This window comes from Paramormyrops kingsleyae, chromosome 1 (genome assembly GCF_048594095.1).
Source record: "Paramormyrops kingsleyae isolate MSU_618 chromosome 1, PKINGS_0.4, whole genome shotgun sequence".
NCBI classification, from domain to species: Eukaryota; Metazoa; Chordata; class Actinopteri; order Osteoglossiformes; family Mormyridae; genus Paramormyrops; species Paramormyrops kingsleyae.
The window spans coordinates 69277393-69302686 of record NC_132797.1 but is presented as its reverse complement, the minus strand read 5'-3'; the positions used below and the strand labels follow the sequence as shown (position 1 = coordinate 69302686).

Genomic DNA, 25294 nt, shown 5'->3' with positions numbered 1-25294 from the left:
GGAAGTTTAGAAGACAGCAGCTCCCACATTAAATGCATTGGTTAATCTGAAATCTTTAGCTTTTTGCATATAGTAATAGTCTAAAGTAGGGGTGTCAAACTCCGGAACCCTGTGTAGCTTAGCTCATTCCCTGTTCCCACACAAATGATTCAACTTAAGAGCTGTGTGATAATTAGCACAAGGAGTTGATCCAGGTGTGTTAAATGAGGGGAAACCCAAAAATGTGTAGGGCTCTGGCCTCCCAGGACTGGAGTCCAACGCCCCTGGTCTAAATGTAGATTGTTTACATGTAAAGATGCTTTGATAATACATCCAAAGATTCCTTTCATTGAAAGGTTTTAAAATATGTTTGTGAGTTTCAGGCTATGCTATTAACGTGAAAGCATGTAGGAGCAGGTATTCTTTAGCTATTTTACTATGGAAAAAATACAGAAGTAAAACCAAAGTTCAGTTTTATGTTTGGTCTAGGAAAGACCTAAAGGCTTGAATTTTTATTAGAAGGGACTCTGTCACAAACAATGAAAGGACAAGTTTTTTAGTAATAACAGTGAGATACAGCAGGAGAGAGGAGGTGATTCATACGGAGCAGTAAGTGTGGAGGAGGTGCTGCACCATTCCTTTGTTGCCACTAGCCTGGTAGATGAGAGACAGGTTATAAGCAATTTCCCGAGCCAAGTCCACTTGCTCACCGTCGATGCCCTAAAGACATGGATACGAGAGGAGAGAATTAATAAAAGAAAACTGCTCCAAAAATGACATCAACGTGCACACAGTCATATTCACTAAAGCAACACTATACTGGATATCTTCTACTGAAAAAAGTATGTGTGCCAAGTCAATTTTTATATTACTACTAAAATAACAGAAACTTACACATGACAGAAGGCCATCAAGCTCGTTTGGGGAGAACTTTAATAGCTCAGAGTTGTTAAAATGTTATCTAGCTCTGATAATTGAAAGATTGCTGGTTCGAATCCCCGACCAGCAAGGCACCACTGAGGTACCCTGAGCAAGGTACCGCCCCCAAGTACTGCTCCCCGGGCGCTGAATTAGCTGCCCCCTGCTATGTCACATTGTCACATATGGGTTAAATGCAGAGGACACATTTCGTTGTTGCGCACTGTGTGCTGTGGTGTGTTAACAATGACCACTATTCAACAAATTCTAATTTAAAGGAAACCAGGGTTTTAGCTTGCGCTACACTAGCAGGAAGACTATTCCATACTCTTAACTGCACGCTGTGTAAAGAAGTGCTTCCTCAAATTCACAGTGGTTGTCTGATTTGGCAAACTGGAGTGAGCAGCCAGTGAAATATCAGCACAACACAACTAAATCATGCAGGCCTGGTATGAAGCATTGTGCAAGTACCTCCAACGAGGGTGGCGTGCAACTCAAGGCCTTTTGGTAGTAAAGTATAGCCAGGTGAGATAAACCCAGCTGCTGCAGGGCCCGGCCCAGGTTGTAGAAGCTCTCCTGGCAGTGACCACGCAGCTCAGCATAGCGCCACAGGAAGGAGAAGCCCTGCACAAGGAGGAAATCAATGCATCAACATTTCTATCTCTATACATGTACTGGTATATCTATTAATAAGGAATGACAGTCATGGTAACATGACAAAATGCACCTTCTCCAAAATCAATACCTACAGCTTACAAGTAGCAGCCAAAAGCAGATTGAGGAACCATCTTGTGTGGTTGGTATTTCATTTCAGAAAACACTTAAATATGCTTTAAACCCAAACCATGCTTTGTCTTAAAGCAAAAAGACATTTTAAATGTAAATTTACTGATTAAGAAAAAACTCCTATAACAAAAGATTACCAAAGTTCACACACATTCTCTTCCTAACTCTGCTTGTCAAGGTTCTAATTTGATATATTTCACTCCAAGAAAAAAAGTCACAAGATGCTGTATAGATAACAGGACAAAAAGCTTTTAAAAACTACAAAGCCTTGGTCTAGAACAAAATACACAAACCTTTCATCACATGTACTATGTCCATAAGATAAACTATCACCAGGTATTTCTCAGAAACTTACATCTAATTAACACTAACTCTGACCAATATACTATTTATCCAACAGTCACTTATAATTAGGAGACGTGTGATCTTTAGCAGAAAAGTGCACCGCATAAATGATGTAGGTGGACAAACCTGTAGCAGAAGTGGGTGCCGCTTAACCACAAACTTCTGTGAAGCCATGTGAAAGAAGGTGAGTCCCACGCAAAGACTGTAAAGAGGTTCAGTAGGCTGAGCCCGAAACGTCTGTACATACTGTCCTAAAGGGGCAGACAGGGAATGGAAGACTTTTAAATTGGAAAGAATGGAGACATACTGGCCGAATGCAGAACTTGGTTATATTTCTACTCAGAAGAGGCCTAATGTTGCTTGTCAAAATATCAAGGGGTGTTTGTCAATATGCGTACTTGACCATACTTGTGTACTTATTTTAAGTAATTTTCCATTGTCAAAGACACTTTCCAAGTATAGAGGACGATAAAAATCCCCGTTCTTACACCCCCCGCCCCCCCCCCCCAAGACTGATCTCATAACTCATTGTGCCCCAAGTCTGACCTTGGAAGGCAGGTTAGCAAGACCAGTCTTGTCAAGACCTCAAGTACAATCTTTGCGTTCTTGGTAAGAGAAACGCCAGATGTAATCTACAAGCACAACACAAGCCTTGAATAATCACAAAGGTTTGAGAAAAGGAAAACTGACCCACGATGCTTAAAGTGTCTGTGTGCTACTGCACTTTTTATGGAAGGGAAAATGTATCGGATATATAAATATCTGCATGAATCATACCAAGGGCGTGCTTGAAGCTCCCTGAGACGAAAGCGTTGTGGCCATTCAGTACGCACAGCGCGTGGTTCTCCGGGTTCTTTAACATGAGCCGCAAGCAGAAGCGGTGATGTCGTACATCCTGGGAGTGCATGGTCACCTGGTTGAAGATGTTCCACAGCTGGGGCCGTTCTACGTTATCCATCAGCATCAGTCTGCGAACAAGTCGGAATCAGTCTAAAAACTATGTTCACCAGCATAACTAGATGCGATTGGAAGGACAAGAATAAATCTGTCACACCCCCCCAACCCCAACCAATCCCTACTCCTTTCACATCCCTCCCCAATCTCAAGCCTCCCTACACACTCTCCCCGGTAGTTTCCTTTGTTGTCACTAAGCAGCAGGGCTTCAATTTTGCTGCGATTTGTCCTGAAATGCTACACAATATTACATAGTAAAGTTACATTATCCCCCCCCTAAACTTCCATTGTCTTTAAAATACAACTGTATTGTAAAATACAACTGTAACTGCTACAAAAACATGCCCTCCGCCCCGGGGCGCCTTGCCCGACGTAGCCCTCCGCCCCGGAGCGCCTTGCCCGACGTAGCCCTACGCCCCGGAGCGCCTTGCCCGACGTAGCCCTCCGCCCCGGAGCGCCTTGCCCGACGTAGCCCTCCGCCCCGGAGCGCCTTGCCCGACGTAGCCCTACGCCCCGGAGCGCCTTGCCCGACGTAGCCCTACGCCCCGGAGCGCCTTGCCCGACGTAGCCCTACGCCCCGGAGCGCCTTGCCCGACGTAGCCCTCCGCCCCGGAGCGCCTTGCCCGACGTAGCCCTCCGCCCCGGAGCGCCTTGCCCGACGTAGCCCTCCGCCCCGGAGCGCCTTGCCCGACGTAGCCCTACGCCCCGGAGCGCCTTGCCCGACGTAGCCCTCCGCCCCGGAGCGCCTTGCCCGACGTAGCCCTACGCCCCGGAGCGCCTTGCCCGACGTAGCCCTCCGCCCCGGAGCGCCTTGCCCGACGTAGCCCTCCGCCCCGGAGCGCCTTGCCCGACGTAGCCCTACGCCCCGGAGCGCCTTACCTGATGTAGTTGTACGCCTTCCTGAAATTGTGGTCCAGGATGGCGGCAGACAGACCGAAGTACTCCAGCTCCTTCCGCTTAACGCGGTCGTCATAAAAGGAGTAGTACTCCAGGGAGGAGTCCACCAGAAGCTCCGCCTCCCCGAAGCGGTTCTGCTCACACATAACACAGACACAGCGCAGCAGAAGCTGCCACCAGTCGTCCCGGGACAGAACGCTGGTCTTCCCTTCGGGTGAAGGAGAGAGAACGAATGATATGAATAGAACTTTGGGGGCGGGGGGAAAGTCAGCATCTATTATGTGCAATATAACGATGGTCTTCAGAATCAGTTAAATCAACTTCATATCAGAAATGAAAATTGAGCCCCACAATTACACAAATGTGGATCCAGAACTGCCGAGACATCTGTTGGAAAGAGTGTCAGGAATACACACTTCCAGACGTCAGACTCCCACCTATCACATCAAGGTAAGCAGCCTCCTGGTCTTCAATGTCAGAGATTTTTTCTCGAGACACTTTAACAAGGTAAAGGTGTCTCTCCCCAGAATTACACCTAGAGATCAGACAGACCTGGGCACGATTCATGGCCACCTGTTGGGGAAACATGGCCATAAAAAAAATTATTACTACAGTTGCTCAACTGATAGTGGACAATGACAAGAAATCAAAACAAGGTGCACAAGTGACTCCAATTTAGATAGTTTGGACACAAAAATCCTGATATAATGATTTATTAATGCTTTGTTTAAAAACCTTTAGTCTAACAGTTTAACAGGGGAGAGGCGTGGGCGACCTCCAGTCCATCACGTGAAGCTGGCAAGTCTACTCAAGTCATCCGTTTATACCCCCAATCATTATAAGACCGATGCCCATTTAAAGCAGGACCATCAATTAGCGAGGTAGAGGAGCTTGACCTTAAGTAGCATGGCCAGCATGGTCAGCACAGTGTCCAGGTAGTCATCCATCCGGCTTTGGGAACGCAGCAGAATGGAGCGGTGAAGTAAGAGTTTAAGTTCCTACACAGAAGAGAGAGACACTAGATGGAGAATATAACACCAGCATAAAATCTGCACACCACATACACACAAGTCATCTTGTGTACGCTGCTGTGGGGTTTACCTGCTGGGCAGCGGCAGAGTCCTGGGCTAGAGTCTCTGGGTCGTACATGGGCTGCAGAGCCTGCAGAGCTCCATCGGGGTTTCCCAACTGCTGCTGCAGGGTGGACAGGGACAGACGGGCCTCCAGGTGCAGAGGAGCCATCTCCACCACCTTGATGTAGCTATTCACGGCCACTTCCATGTGCCCCAGAGCCTTCAGGCATTCTTAATACAAGCAACGGCGACTGGTTTAGTATCCCAAAAGGCATGATAAACATCGCTAAGCTTTCATTAGACTCAATCGAATCTATGATAAAACGTTGAAAAAGAGTTTAGAAATTTTCCGATAAAGCGGCGTAACGATAATTTTTACCGTAACGTAAAACACAGTGCAGAGTGTTAATGCTGATACTACTGAGAATTACTGGGTCAGACATTAAACCCACAACCCCTTGGATGTGAGGCTATAGTCACCAAGTCTCTATGCCAGTATGATGTATATACAAAACTGAATAAGTATATTTAGGAACATACCAGCATGTCTCAACCACACCGCGGGAAGGTTGTATCTCTCGGAGCAGACGAGCGCAGAGAGCAGGGGCAGTGCAGAGCTGTATTCGCCCTCGTCCTGGAAGGCATCAGCCACATCCAGGTACAGATCCCCAAGCTCCTCTGGGCTTTGCTCCATCAGCGCCGTCAACATTGGCTGCGGCATCGCAAACAAGTCAGTGTCAGGCAGAGAGATCTGTGCCTCTTGTTGGTGTTAATGCATACTCACATGTAGAGGCTCGAATACGTGCTGCTGGATGAGACAAATCATGAGCTTCACTCTGATGTCGATTGGGACGTCCTCTGGAATCAGCACCCCCAAAATCTCCCCTGAAGCAAGTGAACATTCAAAGAGGATTAAAATATTCTGCAAAATAAGAAACACAGTACAAATCCAGACCAAGGTTTTGTTTCAACCAGCCAGTTCAGTACTCTGTGACTGTGACTCTTTATGCTCAACTGGTTGGTAGACAAAAAAATCTTGGCCTGGATTTGTACTTTCTGGACCTGAAATGCACAACAGTATTTGAAGGAGGAGACCGTTGGTATCAACAAGTATGTATCTTATAAATCGGGATTGAGTGTAGTTATATCAAACTGGGACAAAGATTGCAGAGACCACCCCCTCCCCGAGCACCCAAGACCTCTCCCATTCTAACCCTTTTGATGTTTATTTAAAAAAAAAAAAAAAAAAAAAAAACATGTAAGCATCTAAAGCTCTGTTTGCTGCTCCGAACATCTCACCCTCTTCCTTGTCTGCCTGTTTGCCGTCACTCTGTTGGCCCTTGCCTTTCTCCTCTTTGGAATCTCTCTCCAGCACAATCCCACAGAACTGCTGCATTACCTGTCAACACCTACTGTTAGTCAACTGAGAAACTTAAACTCATTATTCTAACTGCTTTCTTAAATATCCCTACAAACAAAAACCAGTTATTGCTGCATTTAACACCATGACATGACTGTATGTAGTGCGCTAGACATGTGGTTCTCAGACTCTGTGGGGCCGCATGCCACCTAAAAGATTAGGCTTTCCACCCACAACCATTATTATGGGGGCAGTCAGTGGCTCAGAGGTCACAGGTTTAAGCCCTGGCCTCAGCATAAGTCTCATGCGCTGCACTGTGACCCCAAGCTATGGAGAGCAAGATGGGGTAGGCGAACCTATACTTGTAGTCATAAAAGATGTATCATCATTATTATGACTGGCATTTAAGTAGATACCTCCATGTACCACTAGAGGGCTCACACGCTACAATAATCTGTGAACTACTGTGCTACAGCGAACTGCCACCAAGTGCAGGGGCAGGTGAAGACGGGGGATATAAGGTGGCACCTACTCTCCTCGCCCCCCCCCCCGAAATGTCCATGCAAATAAGTTCAATGTACAACTGTATTCTAAGGTAGTTGTTTTCAACACTGTATTTATGACACAATTTTCAGATTTCCAGTGTTCCCACCCCCCCCCCCCGGGCTGATTCTTTGTCCCCCCTGTGCCCCCCTATTAAAAAAAATCCTAGAAACGCCCCTGGACAAGTGCTCCTTGGTAGTACAACAGAATTGTATAATAGTCAGAATTACATACCTGCAAAGCCTTCTCATGTTGCCTATTGGTAATATATAGTTCTGCAGCCATATTAACACATTCATTGGTGGCCAGGTGCGGATACCGATTCAGGGCTTCCTCCATAACACCCATTGATGACTGTAGGTCGTTGGTCTCATAGTAGCTCCTACAGCAAGTAGGACGCATAACGTCAGATATCTAAAATGCCATTCTGATGAACAAACAACGTCGGGGATATCTAAAATGCCATTGTGATGGACACATAACGTTGGGGATATCTAAAATGCCATTGTGATGGACACATAACGTCTGGGATATCTAAAGTACCATTGTGATGGACACATAACGTCTGGGATATCTAAAGTGCCATTGTGATGGCCACACAACGTCTGGGATATCTAAAGTGCCATTGTGATGGACACATAACGTCTGGGATATCTAAAGTGCCATTGTGATGGACACACGACGTCAAGGATATCTAAAGTGCCATTGTGATGGACACACAACGTCTGGGATATCTAAAGTACCATTGTGATGGACACATAACGTCTGGGATATCTAAAGTGCCATTGTGATGGACACACAACGTCAAGGATATCTAAAGTGCCATTGTGATGGACACACAATGTCAAGGATATCTAAAGTGCCATTGTGATGGACACATAACATAATATATGTATAAAGCACAAAGTGGCTAAGAAATAGCGCACTAACTTGGCCATGTCCCGGGAGAGCTGCATGAAGTTTTCTCCGTCGGTTGGGGGCAGCAGGTTGAGTATGCGGCGATAACCATCCATAGCTTGCTTGTGATCTCCCACTTGCTCGTAAAGACTGGAGCGCTCCCACAGATAACGCACATTACTGGGGTTATACTTGATGGCTGGGGAGGGGTACGGAAGCAACAACCAATAAAGTATCATTCTAATTACCTAACTGTTGGTCTACTATATCTACTACTATACACTAAGCACTACTATATCTATCTAGTAGTGCTTCAATTCCTAAACCTCTTAGTCATACCTTTGGAGTAGCAGATGATGGCCTGTTTTATATTGTCCTGCTCCAAGGACATGTCTGCCAGCTTCACCCACTCCTCATAATCACTGGGGTTTAAGTGGGCAGCAATCAGGCCAAACTGCAGAGCCTTCTCCATATCCCCCTGGTCCTCATAGATCATAGCCAGGGTCGAGAAAGGCTCATAAGCCAGAGGAGCTGTTGGACACACAGATGAAATGGAGACCATTAAAATCACTGTAAATAAAGTATGTAAAATTCAACAATTTCATTACAGTATCTGGAACATTTATACAGACAAGTTGAAGCAATACCTAATTACTAGTGGTGGAGTAAGACAAAAAACTTTATTGATCCCAAGGGGAAGTTAATGTTAATAATTATTGATAATAAATCACTGTCACATAGGCTAAATTCACACTCACCCTGTCTAATAATCTCCATGCACATCGTAATAGCATCTTCCTTTTCCCCCCTGGCATAGCGAATATTGGCTTCTCCCATCAGTCCGCGCAGGGCTCGCGGCAGTTTGCTCCGCTGTCGCCGTTCCTGGATGCGACAGGATGCACGCAAAAGTCAAACCGAACTTCCACAAAACCCATATACATGCATATGTCATACTTGTCGTCTAAAACACAAAGAGCAGAGTTTAGCAGCTAGACAGTTTTTGTGCCATCCTCACCCTCATCATCTTCTTGTTCTCACGGTTCAGTTCCATTTCCAGGGCAAACACATCCCCGGCAGATAGTGACTCATTTTGCTCCACTTCCTTGCCATCCGCTTCCCCCTCTTCAGCCACTTCTCCCAGCATGGAGGCAAACGCCTTCTGAACAGGGAGGCTCACTCCATCATCCGATTCCTCTAACACTAAAAGAGGGCCAGTTAGTGTTTACAACGGGATCACATCGTACGACCATTCTGGGGCCCAAGTACAAGGATAATTACCTGTTTTCTTCTTTTTTCGGCGTCTGCAGGGGCTACGCGAAGTACTGGGGCCAGCACAGTCGAAATGGGAGGCTTCGTCCTCCTCCGATTCCCCATCACCGGCTTCCTGAGAGCTTACTAAATCCTACCCATGAACAAAATGCATTCTGTACAATACTGCTTTAACAACAATTTGTTTCTATTTTACAAATCATGAGCATCGATAGACAAAGGACGCCTGTTAATGGAAATTAAACACCAAAGTAATGTCATGAACGTAACATCACGAAGTATTCCTCCAGCTTTGTTGTGTAGACATAGCATTCCGACTTTATTGAAATGATTTCATTTATTTCATTCGCCCAGCTTTGCTGTTTACACATCGATCGCCGACTTTAAATGAAATTATTTCATTTCATCATTTCATTCGTCCAGCTTCGACTGCCGACTTTACCTTATCTTTGGCCTTTCTCTCTTCTCTTAGTATTTCAAACTCCTCAAACGAAATCTTTCCCTCTAAGTAGTCAATGAGCTCCGAACTAAAACTAGACATTTTTAATAAAGCTCAGCAATAATACGATGCAATCAGTAAACAAAAGTTGCCAAAAACGTTTTAGCAACCTAACTTGCCAACCGTCACGCTAGAGTCCCCACATTTATCATTAATGTTACGAAATCTTACATCGTCCAACCAACATTTATAAGAAACTTATGTCACTAGCTTAAATTAAACATTTAAAATAACACACACTTAAAACTGTCCGAGAGTGCTAATTTAAAGAGTGCCGCCATGTTTGCCTTTTTAACTTCCTGTTTACTACTTCCGGTCTCGTGGTTCCCTTCTTTCAGTGTGTCCCAGCCCAGTCCACGGGGAGCGTCGTACAGTTCAAGTTTTTGCTCTCTCCCGGCTTCCAACGTACCAGTACCCGGCATTTGGCATTCCTGATTGGCTGGATGGGTAACAAAAATGTGGACCGTCTGAGGGTCTCCGAAGACTGGGTTAGGAAACACTGCACTTTAAATGAGGAATGAAAATCAAAAGCAGGCGTATACCCTGAACAAGATTCCCGTCGATCACAAAGAATATACACACGCAAATTGGAACACACATAATCAAACGCTTTATACAGTTTAGAGATGTCAAATTAATCTAATGCCTTTTTAAGCAGAGAGCACATTCCACAGCCTAGAGTCCCTGAAAAGGTAGAGCTGACCCACCATGCATCACAGGGAGAGCTCATCACAGCCTTACACAACCTTATTATCATAGGAGTGATAATGTTACATTGTGAGACTGATTAATTAAAAATGAGGTGTTTATTTCACATACCCACCCAAAAAAAGACTGCACCTGTCACACTAGCCCCACTCATTATAGCATGTAGATTGCCTTTGCAATCGTACAAATCAGTTAATCCAAACTAAAAGACAACAGGATTAGTTTCGCGTCTTCATGAAGGATATCTGTACAAAGATGGACATTGATTTTAAATTTAGCAGCTGAAAACTATTCCTAACAGCAACTGAAATGTGCAATAAAAGCAACTGTTTCAACTGTCTTGTGTTGTTGTCTAATCACTCATGACACAGAGAGATCCTGCTAATATTAAATACACAGGAAACATTTTCATGTTAGTTTTATTTTCAGGACATTATAAACACTTAGCAAGTCTGAGATTTCTTTTATCTTAGTTTACACCCTTGATAAGCCTACATGTAAACAAATCTAACAGGAGCGAATGCATGTTTAAAGTATGCCCTAGTGCTGCTTTAAACAAGTACTACATTTTAGAGGCTCGTTTGTGAGCTCTGAGAAATGTTAAACCGTATCCTCAGTAACTGGTGTAATGCTCTCTGTGCAGCATTCAGACTGAGACGTGATTCCTCAGTAACTGGTGTAAAGCTCTCTGTGCAGCATTCAGACTGAGACCTGATTGGCCTCATTCACTACAGATTTCAAGACACTCAGGTCACTGAGGGGGGACGACAGGCCAACGCAACACCACTGGTCCCCGTCACAGGCAGCAGAAGCGGTGAAAGACTCTATTCCCACACCAGCAGCTGCCAGCACACCTAGGAGAGAAGGCATTTTGGGAAAAAAGAAATCACATGCTTGCAAGATCTTTATGGACAAGGCAATGTAGACTCTAGCATATTCAAAATCAGGGCTCTAAGTGGTACAGTTAACTAGAGTTCTAACAAGGAACGGATTTAGTTTGTACAGCTTTTGCTTAATCTAAATGAGGGCTGAAAGACAAAAAAGTGGGAACTGAAAAATGCAAAAAATGGTCCGTATTTAGGACAAAATTAAAAACCAGAGACATGCCGTATTGTGTAGAGCCACCTCAGTGTAAACCCCCCTTAGTTTGCCTCTCCCCTGAACAAAAGAGGCCAGGAAAAGAATGGCCCAATTGTCCCTTGTACCGTGCAGCACGGTCATTTGAGGTCATTTGTGAAGGCGCGGGAAGTTAAGAAGGGGGCGCTCTCTCACCAGCGATCTCAGACAGAAGCAGAGGGGCGGAAGCAGCTTTGAGAAACAGCAGATTCCCAGAAAGAGGAACGGGCTGCCAAAACCGACTCCCGGCCAGTTCCACCAGAACTGGGATTTCACCCTGGACCGAACCAGTGGCCTTGAAGCTGGTGCCACTGATGGACAAATCTATTACACATGCTGTCTGTCTCACGGCTGGGGCACCATCACTGTGGTTTTTTTTGACCTGGAAGTAAATGTCAAAAGTGTGTCATGACCAACTGTGTTCATTGGATACTTTCTATTTATTGGATAATATATACAACTTGCAAAGATAGAATCTTCTATTATGGTATTTCTAACATATGTACACATTATATACTTATTTGTTTATTGTTTTACACCTGTAATGCTTTACCTAATGGCTGTTTCAGAATTAAACTTGTTGCCATCTGGTGATGGTTCAAGGTGAAAAACATCTCTGAAAAGAAACAACTTACCTTAATTCCCACCTCCTCTGCAATGGTTAATGCATTGATGAGGTTGGGGCCATTCTTCGAACTGTCCTTTAATAAGCCCATCAATGTGGCTGAACTTAGTAGGTCTGAGAAACGTTTCAGTGATTCCCCTGATTGAAAGGCAAATTGTATTGTTTAAATATGCATACTACTTTAGATGTGGTTAATTATCTAAGATATTTAGATGAAATTCTAAATATAATTTTTATTATGCCCATTCTAGTGGTAGTTTCTATGTTAGAGTGCCATAACGGTATTTACAGATAAAGATTTATTGATTTTGCAAAAATTACGTAATGGCTAATTCTAGCCACTGGGAGGAGATAATTCACACAAGCAAATACAACAGAAGTGCTCAAAGAAGTGATTTTGGCTAATTTTTGGCTGGCCGGAAATGATTTTACTACTATGAACATGGTCTTAACTGCATATGAAAGAAAAGAAAAGAGGTTGAGTTAAAAAAAAAATAGATCTTTGGGGGTGCTGTGTGTGACCCTCTGAGTTCAGATCCCATGGCCGGCAGAGTGATTTCACAGCTGGGCACTTGAACAAGGCCCTTAACCCCAACTACTACAAAGACTGTCTCACCCTGCTTTGTCAAGTGCACACTGATGTCGGTAAAAACGCCTTCTAGATAAATGTTAAATAACTAAAGTAAAAATATTTCACCTATGGTTGTTATTTCAACTTGAGTGAAAGGCAGGTTTGATGGACTGCGGGATCTCAGGACTGCCCCTAGAGCCTCTCCCAGTCTGATCCAGAGGTGGGACTCTGGAAAGAATGAGCTGGCCAGTGCCTGGCCATTCACCTGTGTGCAGAAATACATCGTTTGTCCATTTGAAACATAAGAGAACCAAGTGTAACAATTTACTTGAAGTACAATCATTTTTACTACAATAAAATATAACAACAGCAACAAGAACGCTAATAATAGTTGCTGTTATGATTATTATCACTGAATGTACAGGAGGCTGCACAGCGAAGGAAGCCGACAGGAGACTGTGAGAATGAACGGCCGTGATCGTACCGCTCCAGTCAAGGCCTTGCCTTTCAGCAGGTCCACAATCTGCGTGCCGATGTCCTGGCCACAGCGAGCCTGTGCCTCTCCGGTGCTGGCACCCAGGTGGGGGCAGCTGATCACGTGACAGTGTTCCACCAAGGCGCGATTCGTCGGTGGCTCCTGTGAAAATGGGGAGGGGGGGGGGGGGGGGCTTTGTCAATGAGGGCAACAATGAACACAGTGGTGCCTGTGTTTCTGTTTTGGCATAATCACTTCAACACATTTCTGAATCTCACCTAAAAAAGTTTCTTTTCTTTTTTTTAAAGCACTCACAATATCTCTGTTTACCCCCCGAGTTTAAGTAAAGATAGAGCCCAGTTCCGGCTCGTTTTACCCAAATCACACCTTCCCAGAATGCAGTGCTGCCTCCTTCAACATCAACCTTTTTTCTTCTTGGTACCTGACATGATTTTGACTTACCCCCTGTTCACCCCCACAAAACAAGCAAGCTAACAAATAATATGTTCCTCCGGTTCAAAAAGAACATTCCACAATGAAAACGGAAGCCTAAAAATTCTGAGCAAAAAAAACAAAACGATGCAACACTGGGACTTTGTGCAGTGTATGCAGTGTATCCAGTGTATGCTCACCTCTTCAAACACATCGAGCCCGGCCCCTCCGCACTGGCCGGACTCCAGAGCCCGCAGAAGGGCAGCTTCATCGATGATGCCCCCACGCGCACAGTTCACCACCTTTACTCCCTTCTTACATTTAGCGAAGGAAGCATCATTCAGCAGCCCTAAAAAGCAAAAAGAAAGAAATTACCTCTAATTCCGTCACCAAAAACGCAGGGTTGGCAAGTTTGGTCAGCTGGCTGGGGTGAGATTTTCAATTTGAGACACGTCTGCACACACATGCACACATATTTACATGTATGTAACAGTTTTACCTTGCAAATAGTCTGTAAGGTTTGCAAACTACCCCAAGGCTTTTGATGTAGCTAATTTTAGGTTTATAATGTAACAATATAGATCTGCCTTAAGATTTCTTGCGTGAGTGTGAGACTCTGAAAGCGTGAGATTTGGCAACCCTGAAGACAGGTGTCACAGCAAATAAATTTAGGACAGTAGTTCAGTTTTCCCTAATGCTGTAAATTTTTAATTTGCCTCAAGATCTACCTTCCTTCTGAACGCCAAACTCCAAAGTATGGGTTGGGGTGGGGGGGATGCAGTAATGAAATTTTTTTAGAAAACTACCTATAAATTCAATTCAAGCCAACAAAACTTAATTAATAAAAGCCTGAGTTATATCCATTTTCTTTAAAACAAAAAAGAGTTCTATCGGAGAGTTTCAACAGCAAACAAACTGGCCATGTCACTTCCTGCCATCCCCACCCCCCCTTAAAATGTGTTCTGCAGCCCATACTCCAAAGTCACACTACGCCAGGTGAGCGTTACCTGTGGTGGAGGGCATGAGGGGGGTGTGCACAGTGATGTAATCACACAGAGGCCACATCTGCTCCAGCGACATCTGCTCCACACCCCAAGTGGCAGAGACCTCAGGTGGGGTGATTGGGTCGTAGCCAATAGTCTGTCAGCCCAAACAAACCCGCCAAATTACCTCGTTTACAGCGAATAAGAACAACCTCACATAAAAAGGCTGTAGCTCTCTGGGGATTAAGTGAATTCAGCCTGACCTTCATGCCAAAGGACTGCATTCTGGCTGCCACCTCCTTTCCTATTCTTCCCAGTCCAACTATTCCAAGAACTTTCCCATATAGCTCTGAACCCATGAACTGAAAGGTTATTAGAAACATCAGGTAAGAACATAAGCATCGTGTCAGACACCTACAATCACAACGTTCAGGCTATTAGTTACGACTGACCGACCGCCGGAATAATATATTCACAAGAGGTACAACGTATGCAGTCATACTGGAAACGAACCGAAAACGTTTACCTTCTTACGATCCCAGTTCCCTGCTTTCATGGACATAACGGCTTGTGGTACATGTCTATGGATTCAGAAATAACCTTCTTACCATTTACATTCGCAAAATTTCACATACAGCAGAAGACACAGAGGGAAATGCCAAATATTTATCGGCAAGGTTTGGTCACTGCTGGTGTCTTACCTAGAGAGACTCATTATCATCGCGCAAGTTAGTTCAGCGGCACTGATCGTGTTGCCACTGGGGGTGCTATGCAAAAGAAGAGAAAAAAGTACTTGGCAATGCGAACAGTAGCCACGATACTATTTTAATATTCAGATACAGATCTGCAACGCAGCGGTCCGGTTTTAGAATTATGTAATTAAGCATGTGCCGTCGAGGGATCTATACTCGCGCTTTAATAAACATGCACACATGTCATTTTCTTTTCTTCTTCGGGACATCATCTTACTTCATGACAATAACGCCTTTCTTAGTGGCCGCATCCACATTTACGTTGTCCACGCCGGTCCCAGCTCTGCCGATAATTTTAAGGTTATCAGCAGCATTGATGATTTCAGCGGTAACTTTAGTAGCAGATCGAACAATCAGTCCGTCGTAATCCTGTTGCAGAAAAGTAACAAGATTTGAATGACAATATGCACTTGTTAAATCACAATCGGGACCGTCGACTTCATCTAGAAACGAACGTGAAAACGAATCGCGTAGTTGACTTCGGCTAACTTTCCGTAGCCCTATATTTGCGTGAACAACACTAAAAACGAAGCATGGCTTTTCTCTGGTATAATTGAATGCAACGCGGTTAAAATTAAATCTTGCCTGAGTACCGGCTAGCATAAGTCTCGTGATCATTAATATATTGCAAGATGGCATAAATAAATAAATTCTATAAGTAAATTTAAAGTAATTGTTTATAAAAAGAAATTTCTAACTATGTTAAAGACTAAGATAATTGGCAAAGAAAAACAAATGAGGTGGCATGAAATGTTGCATCAGACTTCTGAGGTGAAGGCGGCGCTGAACAGATGTCATGCAAAGGTGGTTGTTGACCAGTTAGCTACGATTTAAAATTAAGTTTGAAAAATCGCCTACAAAAACTTTCTCTAACTTCCGATCAATATGACAATCGCTTCTCCTGATGGAGATACTGACAAGATTATTCTATACCATACTGTATCCGTCCTATCCATAGTGTAATTTCTTATCTTAAAATGGCACATTACCTTTATTTCAGCAATCAGCTCATCCTTGGTCATGTTCAGCTTCTCGGTAACCTGGATACCATTTTCTTGGAGTATCCTTTTACAACCCTGGTCGACACTCTCACTGATCAAAATGCGTTTGATGGATACAGGGGCCATTTTTTGCAGTTTTCAACAGGCTTTCCGATCAATGAATCAGAGAAAATAGTTTGCTGTCCTATCTGGTTTTCGGCTCGATTTCTGCAGGGGAGCACATCGCTTACACTCCGCCTCCGGGGACTTTGAGGCCTCCCCCACCAATCTGTTCATTCGTGTGAGAGTGGGAGAGGCCTAAACGCAACCTGCCAAACCAGATATCCAGCGATTCCCGAATAAATAATTTGTTGCGTTTAATGATGCAGTCAGCGCATTTCGAATTTAAGAGCTATGAAAAAAGTCACATATTACACCGATACAACAGTACCATGCACCGTACATTTGTCTTGCATTTTAATTAGCAGATTTTTTTTTCTTTTTCACTTTTCTTTATAACTCATATGAAGACCGGTGTAAATGAAAAGATGCATTTTCTAGAGAATAACATAAAATTTTACACACAATTTAACTTAGTATACACACCTGACTTGGATTTTAGCAGTTGCACAAGCCAAAGACATCTCTTTTTGTTTAATACAGATGAGAGAATATGTAAAATGATATATTTTATTAACTATAGGTGTTGTGGATATAAAAATTAATTTGTTAATTTACTCTGGCAATGGCCATTATACGACCTGATCCACTTTTATTGGCGACAACTATTTCAGTGAGTTACTTATAACTAAGACCGTACTGTAAGTCATGACTTAGCGTGTATACTTTTAGAGTCTGTACACGTGACTCCTGGGATTCATTGCTTCACTTTTCCATCACTATTTTGAGCCACAAAAGCACCTTGTATGATGAAGTACTGGATTCCATATACCCTGCAAATAATTCTCCTTTTTCCAAAAGACAGACATAACAACACATTTCTTTCACTTTAAGATTATGGTATATACATGGGCTTGTTCTGTAGCCTTAATGCCTTCTTAGAAGTATTGTAAACGGGATTTGGTGATCAGGTTATTAAAATATCTGCACAATTTACACACTTGTTTCAACATACAAAAATGCAGAATACAATATATCACATATATGGACATTCCTTTTGAATTGAATACAATAACAATAGGCAGTCTCACGGATAGATGGCATGGATAAATTGTACTGTCCATTATATTCTGATTATACAATTGACAGTTCTTCATGAATTTATGCAGTTTCCTTCACAAAACTATTGGTAACACTTTACTTGACGGGGTACAAATAATATAGTATTATGCTATTACTTATGTATCAATTAATCACAAACTTATACTTCCATAGTGATCTTATATTAATTCATCATTAATGAATCGTTACACATGTTTTATCTCAAGCAGTTACTATATTTGTTACTATATGTTAATTCTGTAAACCTTTGAGAACTACTGAAAGAACTACTGAATGGAACAGGTCTTGTATAACACAAGTGAAATACTGATTCATATTTGCTCATCATTAATGATTCATGATGCATGTTTCATCCCAAGTAGTATATATGTTTGTTACTATATCTGTTAATTCTGTAAACCTTTGTGAAGTACCGAAGGAACTACTGGAGGAACCAGTAATGAATAACACAAGTGAAATACTGATCATGTTTGCTCATCTGAATCTTTAGGCATCTTTTATTTCAAGTAACGACTGCATTTGTTCATAATTTGTACTTCAGCAGTAACTGAGTTATTACTAAGTATTTGTGCCCCGTCAAGTATAGTGCTTGAATCCAACAAACCTCATAGTTCAAAAAGTCAAGATTCTAGATATTTTACTAGCCATGTGCAACAAGTGTATTAAAATGCTGGTTCATTTAGTCACACCCAGTCTACATTTAGAATACATTACTCAATTAGTGCAGTTATTTCATTCATAATTTCAAAGCCGTCGGACCACACCACTATTCGAGGCTTCAGTAACTCCGATTCGGACTTCGTCAGCAGCCTCTCCAAAGCATACCCTTTGCGTGGCAGCACCAAATCGCTCGGCTTTAAGCTCTTTACGGGACAAAGGTCATTTCCACCATCGCCAATATAGCAGATCAAATGGTACTCAACGCCGTGCTGCGACTGACTTTTTAGGAATTCGTCCAGCACTTCATTCTTGCACAGGTTGACTGGGCATTGCCGGCATTCGTGGGAATGGTAACACTCCACTATCATGTAACCCCGTTCGTCAAACCTGGCAGGATTAGTGAACACGCGATCAACAGCCGCTTGTACGCCGGCGGCTTGTAAAATCCAGTCGATGAACAGGGTGTTGGAATCAGAAATTATTATGCAGTCTATGCAGTTTTTGTTACTCGCGATGAACTTCAGTAGGTCAATCATTCCGTCTGTGAAGGGCAGTGTTTCCATGACACTTCGTACTGTGTCCCGACTGACTGCATTATCTCCTAAGTAGGTGAGCACACGTCCCATATATTCAGTCCATCGTCCTTTTTGGTACGAGTTCTTCAGCCAGTCTGGGATACACTGGTCGGGGGCACATTTGATCACCCAAGTGTCACTATTGCCATCCACCAACGTGTGATCGAAATCGAAAACGACTAAAGTCTTCATTCTGCTGCCTGTGAAAGAGAAAATAAAAATATTTGCTTACATTTAAGATAATGCCTAACCGGCTTCCAGCACCAATGATATTTTAAGGATTACTAGTCAAATATCATCCAGACGGGCTTAAGACACGCACGCCCCAACGTGTATATCTACTTACTATTTGGTTTATTTGTTTTTAATACAAAAAATCAGCTTTATTAGCATTTGAATACCCAAAAACTCCCTTACCTTTCGTTTCACTCTTGTCTACGCTCCACCCCGATCTTGCAGAAATAACTGTTTTCGTTTATCTGCATTTTGATTGGTTCGTCAGTATGTCAACATCGCGAGACTATATAACCCGAAATGTTTGCTGTTGCCTGGAAACCGTTTGCTTGCTACAACGTGTCTTTCATACAGAATGTTCTTGGTGGGACATCGACGTTTTGTTGTCAGCTAATTTGTATGCTACACATATATGCGTTTAAATCGATTAATGGATCCCTAGGAGAAAACTATATTACGTTAACGTACATTTGATCAAGATGGTACTATCGTCAGCTTCGGTTGTCCAATACGGGAGAAGAAAAGGTTCCGCGAAAAACACTTCTAGTAAGTTTGTAGAAGCTGTATGTGCTGTAAACCCTGGTATTTATTTAATCTGTTTTCATGTTTGCCATCATTTTTGCAATTTTTTTTATTTGTTACGTACGTGTACTTCAGTAAATGTTAAGGACGAGAAAATGCCTCCAGTTCAAGCTCCGGATCTCCGGCAAGTGACAGTGGTACCAAAGGCCGAGTGGCTCCGAATTCAAGACGGCCTGAACCATGTCGACAAGCAGAACGAGAGCCTCAAGGAAGCGTCCAAGCAGCGGGAAATTCTGCACCTACGCTCACAAGAAGTGGTTAAATTCTGGCCCAATACCATTGCTGTACGCATGCTACAAATGCAAACGATTATTAGCATAATCAATTGATTAATCAATAGATTAGTTCGTTCTGTGGTAAATCAATTCATTTTGACTAAAGTGAGCCTGAAATGAAAACCAATATCCAGCTCTTAAACTAGTTGTGTCTTGTACAAGGAAGTAAGAACACATCAGAATAGTGCAAAATAAGGATGCTACTAATTATAAAAGTAGCCGAAGTGCTAGAAAACACACGTACAGGCCTAGGTCTATATCAGTGTCTGTGCATGTATTTCCATACAGGGGAAACGGCAAAAAGACTTAGAAGCCAAAAAACTTCAGAAGGAGATGGAAGAAAAGGAAAGAGAACAAATTGATTTAGAGGAAGCCAAGTACCAACAGGAGAAGCGAAAGGAAGCCATTGAAAAATCCAGAATGCAACAATACTACCAGACGGACAGCGTGAAGGGGCTTCATGTTTGTACACATTCTCCCCTTCTGTGCTTTATTTTATATTTTATTTATTTATTTATTTCCATGTTGAATGTGCTATTCATCAGAATGCAAATGTTTAGTATGTTTTAATAGCAAAAAACAAATATCCATTTTTTTTTCCCAATTGGAACCTTGTGCTATTTTATATGGTTCTATTTGCATGCTGGTTGCATTTTCTCTGTTACTCCAGTGCGCACTGCTGTTGTCAGAAGTCCTAAAGGAGCGGGAGGCTCAACTGGAGCTGAAACTGCATCAACTGGACACCCGGCGTAATGCGGACAGAGACACTGCTGCCCAGCTCCAGAGCCAGGACCAGGAGGCACTGGAGCGCGATCAGCGTGACGCAAAGCAGAAGAGGCAAAAAAACAAGCTTATAGCAGAGGGGCTAAAGCAACAGTAAGCCTGATCTTCACCTCCTTATTACCAGGGTGACCAGATAATCCATGTCAGAGAGGATATTTGGACATGCTTCAGGTTTTACAAATTACTTTAAAACTAAAAAGTTCCTGTGCATGGCAAACTACTTCAGGGTTACATTCAGCCCTGAGGAAACGCTGAAAGACATTTATTTAAATGGAAGCAGTGGTGCGTTGCACCTATATAATATAGGATCTATTGTGGGCACGGCTTTTTTAATTTGGTGGGAATTATATAGACGTCGCAGCTGATTGGGTAACCGCTCTGACACACCCACCAAGCTAAAAGAAAAAGTCCCACAAACTTTGCTGCACAACATTTCACACTCTTTCAAAGAAACATGTCATTCAACCTGGAAACTGCAACAAAATGTTGCACAGCATTTTCAGATTAAACGTGCCCCATTTCTTCTTGCACTTTGACTGGTTTGTTTACTTGATCGAAAGACTCATCCTGCTGTTCCACATTAGCATTAGTGACGCATGCATGATTACAGGAGACTGGCCAATCAGCACATAACAAGAGCTCCGTCAAATCCATGTCCTTTTAATTGAAATGGTAGTTTACAAATCCTACCATTATTGCTGCAAAATTATATTGTATTAGGGTGCATGTAATTACGGTATTGTATGAGGTATGAACTATGAAGGATAGATTACTGCCATTTTTGAAAAATGCAGGATAACGGAGCATGAGCTCATTAAAGAGCAGGAGATGCTGGAGAGAACAAGAGAAAAGGAGGAACTGCAGCGGCTGCAGGACCTCTACAGCTTGGAGAGGAGCAGACAGGAGCAGAGGCAGCGGGAAGAGAAGAAAAACACCATGAAAACTCACATGGTGAGAGTGTGTGCAGTGCGCAGTGAAGCAGGGCTAGTTTGAAGAAGGCTGTGTTCAGCCAGATAACATCATCATTTTGTTAAATGTTACCACGGTGGCTCAGTGGGCAACACTGTAACCTCATACCTCAAGGGTTGGTGGTTTGAATCCCACCCTCTCTTTGTGTGTGTAGAGTTTGCAGGTTCTCCCCATATCATGTAGGTGTCCTCTGGGTCACTCCTCTCACAGTTCAAATCACGATGTTAAGGCAGTGGTTCTCCATCTGGTTCCTGGCACCCCCCTGCCAGACTGTTTTCATTCCAACCCTACCTTATTCAGGTTTATATGGTCCTTAACAGGCTAATAATGAATGTGGTAGGTTGAAAGCAGTGTGGGTTAGAATGAAAACATTCTGGCAGGGGGGGGGCGCCAGGAACAGGATTGAGAACCACTGGGCTAGGGTAACTGGCTTCTTTTAGTTGCCCGTAGTGTGTTACTGTGTGGGCCCTGTGACAGACTGGCATACTGTACAGGGTGTACCTCTGCTGTGTGTCCTGTATTTCATGGAGGATGGATGAACAAAAGCATTGTTACATTTTTAGGAGCATTTGGCTAAACAGGACGTTATCGGGGCTATAAACAAACAAAAGGAGGAGATGGAAGAGGAACGTAGGAGACTTTTTGCCAGTGCTAAAGAGAAAATGATGAAACTGAGAAATGAGAAAGAGGCTGAGATGTTCAGGCAAGTACACTGAATCTGGTGCAGAATTTATGACAGAAAATCCAGCTTTTACATATTTGGAATAACTGGTACAACCAGCCTGTTTTCCGCTCAAATAAAAAGGCATTAGTCTTTTGGCAAATGGCACTGCGCAGCTGTGTAATAATACGGGTATTTGCAGAGAATATTGGGGTTGTTTCCACAGTTTGGTTATGACATATCTGTCCTCATATAAGGGAAGTCCAGTCGTACAAGGAGAAAATATTAGAGAAGCTGGCAGCGAGGAAGCAGGAGCAGGTGATCGATGAAGAGGAGCGCATCACCAAGGCTGTGGACCAGAAGGAAGCCAGGCTGGCCAAGGAGCAAAAAGAGAGAGATGAAAAGAAGGCAGCCATGCTGGATGCCATTACCTCACACAGAGAAGCCATGGTACCTCCAGCATCAGACTAATTATCTAAGGCAGTGCCTCCCAATCCGGTCCTCGGGGACCCACAGACAGTCCATGTTTTTGCTCCCTCCCAGCTCCCAGCAAAAACGTGGACTGTCTGCAGGGTCCAGATGACCAGATCGGGAAACACTGATCTAAGAATACTTTTTTCCCTCAGATTCCTAATGATTCAGAGGTGGATAGTTCAGGTCCAGAAAGTAAAAATCCAGACCAAGATTTTGTTTCAACAAACCAGTTGAGTGCTCTGTGACTCTTTATACTCAACTGGTTGGTTGTAAGAAATACTTAAAGATAAAAGAATTTAGGAAAATGAAGATAACTTTGCTTTCTGCTGAAATTGAATAGCTGAGGAAAACATGAGTTTACCACAGTGCATGTACAACCAGTGACCTGCAGATGGGTGAATATCCAAATTGTAGCATACATTTGTGGAGATTAAATAATAATGGTTTACAATGTAATGATTACACATTGTAATTATACTTCTCAAGATTAGATTACTCCTCACATGTAATTAAGTATGGCTATCATTGTTTTTCACGTCATCCTTTCAACCATAGTGAGACAATAAAGTTAAAATACTAATTAACAGGATATTGGTACAGATATTCAGAAGTTATTTTTAGATGGAACATATTGTATATCCTTCTCATGGATAAAATATTATTTTAGCGGCAACAAAGGGAGGAGAAGGAGAGAGAAGACGAACAGAAGGCGCTGGAGATGCTTTTTGCCCAAAAAGAAGCAGACAGAGAATTCAGGGAAAAACAGCAGCTAAAGGCACAAAAAATGAAAGATGATTGTAAAGCTCTGCAAGACATACACATCCAGCAAATGGTAAGAAAGTTTCAGGGTTCTGAGTCTGAAATACATTCAACATGAAACTGGTCATCTCCTTTTCGTCAGAAATGATGACTTACTAAACATGTTACATGACAAGCCAATACCTACCATTTCTAATTTTCGAGTTTCCTAACATATTCAAACATTCCCTTAGGCTGAAAGACATGCCAAGGAAAAGCTTCTGCAGAAAGAGCAGATGGAGTTTGACATAAAAAACATGGAGCTTCTTGCTATGCAAGAGAGGCAGTTCCAAACCTATGCCCAGGGCATGATCAGTGCAGCTGCTGAGACAAAGAGAAAGGCTTACCCACTCCAGAAGGCTGCCAGGCAGGATGGCAGAGGAAGGCTGGGCCCCATCTTAGGAGAACCGCGCTTTTTAGTCCATGATGAGACTGGCGTTCAGCTGCCCGCCTTTGTCTCTGACACGACACGAGTCATCAAGGGGCTTCATGCAACAGAAGACATTCAACAGTCAAAGAAGCGACTAGGGTTTGCCTGGTAAACTTAAGGGCTGTCATGGTACCAATCAGATTGATGTTTTGTTTCACAAATTACATTAAACCTATATTATCTACAGTTTATTGTCTGGATTTTATAGTACAATAAAATCAACATAAGTAAGCACAAAGCAAGACATGAATTATTAAAAAAAATGAATGCTCAAATATATTAGGTGTTCCATACTCTTTTAAATTCCCTATATTGTAGATGTATGTCCAAGTTTCAGTTTAACTTTATATTTTGTGTATTTTTTTTAATCCATTTTTAATTATTTACACAAATTCATAATAGCATCACTAATGGCCAACAAGTCTGCCACCCTTGGATTTGGTTAGGAGCTGATGACAATGCTACCTGTATATCAGAAGGGGGCGTCTTTAGAAGTAGGCATTAAACATAAATTATAATTAAACAGAAATGCATGCAAAATAAACCCAATTCCTATTAAGGCCATGTAAGAAATTCAGTTGACTGTCTATGTCCCACTCTCTAAGTTTTCTTATCATAAAAAAAGTTTGTAAGTGGCACATGTGCAGCTGCCAAAGGCTGTGGTTATCATTAGTTATGTCTATAATGCATGGGGGAAATTCCATCATCCCAGCAAAGACCGGGATTGGGAGCAGCCAAACTGTGTATCATGGGAGTTCTGTAGTGACATAAACCACAAAGGTTAACGTTTGACAGAAGGGATCCTCTTTCTCTTAGTAAACACTCTCACCGACGTCTGCAATTTATAAATGGTGACACCGTGACTGCTAAACGTTTCACTATCTACGTGCCTTAACATGCTTCAGGGTAGAATTCATGTAGACAGGCCACCTTTACAATGACCTATGAAGTGAGCTGCCTTTCAACATATGCTTGACATTAAATGAAGTCCAGCTTCAGAATATACCCTGCTCCATTCAGTTACATTTCAGGCTCCACTGCTGCTTATTTATCCCATTTTTTAACAAATCTCGCCCTTCCTTGCTGTTGATGCTACCTCCCCTCCTAAATCAGAAACAAAATCTTAATTACTTTATTAATCCCCGTGGGGAAATTCTCTTACATTACAAAAACAAACTCCTGATGAAAATTAAGATTTAGGAAAGTTATGTACAGATAATAGAAGAGATTTAGATAGAACCATAGAACAATAAAATAATAATAAAAAAAAAATAAAAAATAAAATAACCAATAAAAATAAAACCATGTAGCAGCAATAATATTAACATTGGTATAAATTAAACATAAAAGTCTTGCTTTGGCAAGGACTCTTCGTAACACCATGATCTTACTGCTGCTGCTATGTTCGGTGTGCCTTCAGTCGTCCCTCACTTTTTTCCCTAACCGTTT

The 25294-nt window shown here is 42.7% G+C and overlaps 4 protein-coding genes across 5 annotated transcripts; 1 reads left to right on the top strand and 3 right to left on the bottom strand.

The window, feature by feature from the left end:
• Positions 1-446: 446 nt before the first annotated feature.
• On the bottom strand, positions 447-9843 carry gtf3c3 (general transcription factor IIIC, polypeptide 3). Its single transcript, XM_023841489.2, has 18 exons — positions 9464-9843; positions 9031-9154; positions 8768-8952; positions 8511-8634; positions 8092-8283; positions 7786-7951; positions 7090-7237; positions 6252-6351; positions 5737-5837; positions 5493-5664; positions 4981-5183; positions 4776-4877; positions 4317-4452; positions 3862-4087; positions 2806-2996; positions 2155-2279; positions 1369-1521; positions 447-699 (listed from the first exon to the last, which is right to left on the bottom strand). Exons 1-18 carry the CDS (start codon positions 9560-9562, stop codon positions 577-579), a joined length of 2670 nt encoding a protein of 889 aa, XP_023697257.1. The 5' UTR covers positions 9563-9843; the 3' UTR covers positions 447-576.
• Positions 9844-10631: 788 nt separating this feature from the next.
• phgdh (phosphoglycerate dehydrogenase) lies at positions 10632-16488 on the bottom strand. Its single transcript, XM_023806252.2, has 12 exons — positions 16172-16488; positions 15400-15551; positions 15132-15197; positions 14957-15011; positions 14694-14792; positions 14455-14587; positions 13648-13796; positions 13025-13177; positions 12667-12805; positions 11980-12107; positions 11501-11726; positions 10632-11082 (listed from the first exon to the last, which is right to left on the bottom strand). The coding sequence occupies exons 1-12, from the start codon at positions 16307-16309 to the stop codon at positions 10928-10930; spliced, it is 1593 nt and encodes a 530-aa protein (XP_023662020.1). The 5' UTR covers positions 16310-16488; the 3' UTR covers positions 10632-10927.
• Positions 16489-16838: 350 nt separating this feature from the next.
• phospho2 (phosphatase, orphan 2) lies at positions 16839-19607 on the bottom strand. Of its 2 annotated transcripts, none has more exons than XM_072718746.1 (2): positions 19520-19607; positions 16839-18839 (listed from the first exon to the last, which is right to left on the bottom strand). In XM_072718746.1, exon 2 carries the CDS (start codon positions 18829-18831, stop codon positions 18115-18117), a length of 717 nt encoding a protein of 238 aa, XP_072574847.1. In that variant the 5' UTR covers positions 18832-18839; positions 19520-19607; the 3' UTR covers positions 16839-18114. The 2 variants fall into 2 exon arrangements, with proteins under 2 accessions (XP_072574847.1, XP_023662252.1); XM_023806484.2 differs by lacking the exon at positions 19520-19607 and adding an exon at positions 19057-19203.
• Positions 19182-24031, top strand: cfap210 (cilia and flagella associated protein 210). The gene is made up of 9 exons (XM_023806364.2): positions 19182-19419; positions 19531-19739; positions 20019-20192; positions 20401-20606; positions 21308-21464; positions 22046-22185; positions 22401-22593; positions 23285-23449; positions 23610-24031. The coding sequence occupies exons 1-9, from the start codon at positions 19353-19355 to the stop codon at positions 23955-23957; spliced, it is 1659 nt and encodes a 552-aa protein (XP_023662132.1). The 5' UTR covers positions 19182-19352; the 3' UTR covers positions 23958-24031.
• The last annotated feature ends 1263 nt before the right edge of the window (positions 24032-25294 follow it).

Bases quoted from the DNA above. Each gene is read 5' to 3' on its own strand.
- phospho2 (XM_072718746.1), bottom strand. From the start codon at position 18,831: ATGAAGACTTTAGTCGTTTTCGATTTCGATCACACGTTGGTGGATGGC.
- gtf3c3 (XM_023841489.2), bottom strand. From the start codon at position 9,562: ATGTCTAGTTTTAGTTCGGAGCTCATTGACTACTTAGAGGGAAAGATT. The intron at 6,352-7,089 runs GTATGTAATTCT...AGGTGTTGACAG, and splicing joins AACATGAGAAGGCTTTGCAG to GTAATGCAGCAGTTCTGTGG. The intron at 2,280-2,805 runs GTATGATTCATG...CTGCCCCTTTAG, and splicing joins GAGCTTCAAGCACGCCCTTG to GACAGTATGTACAGACGTTT.
- cfap210 (XM_023806364.2), top strand. From the start codon at position 19,353: ATGGTACTATCGTCAGCTTCGGTTGTCCAATACGGGAGAAGAAAAGGT. The intron at 19,740-20,018 runs GTACGCATGCTA...ATTTCCATACAG, and splicing joins TCTGGCCCAATACCATTGCT to GGGAAACGGCAAAAAGACTT. The intron at 22,186-22,400 runs GCAAGTACACTG...TCCTCATATAAG, and splicing joins AAAGAGGCTGAGATGTTCAG to GGAAGTCCAGTCGTACAAGG.
- phgdh (XM_023806252.2), bottom strand. From the start codon at position 16,309: ATGGCCCCTGTATCCATCAAACGCATTTTGATCAGTGAGAGTGTCGAC. The intron at 15,198-15,399 runs GTAAGATGATGT...TCTTTTGCATAG, and splicing joins AAAGGCGTTATTGTCATGAA to CACCCCCAGTGGCAACACGA. The intron at 11,083-11,500 runs GTGAGAGAGCGC...CTTCTCTCCTAG, and splicing joins GCTTCTGTCTGAGATCGCTG to GTGTGCTGGCAGCTGCTGGT.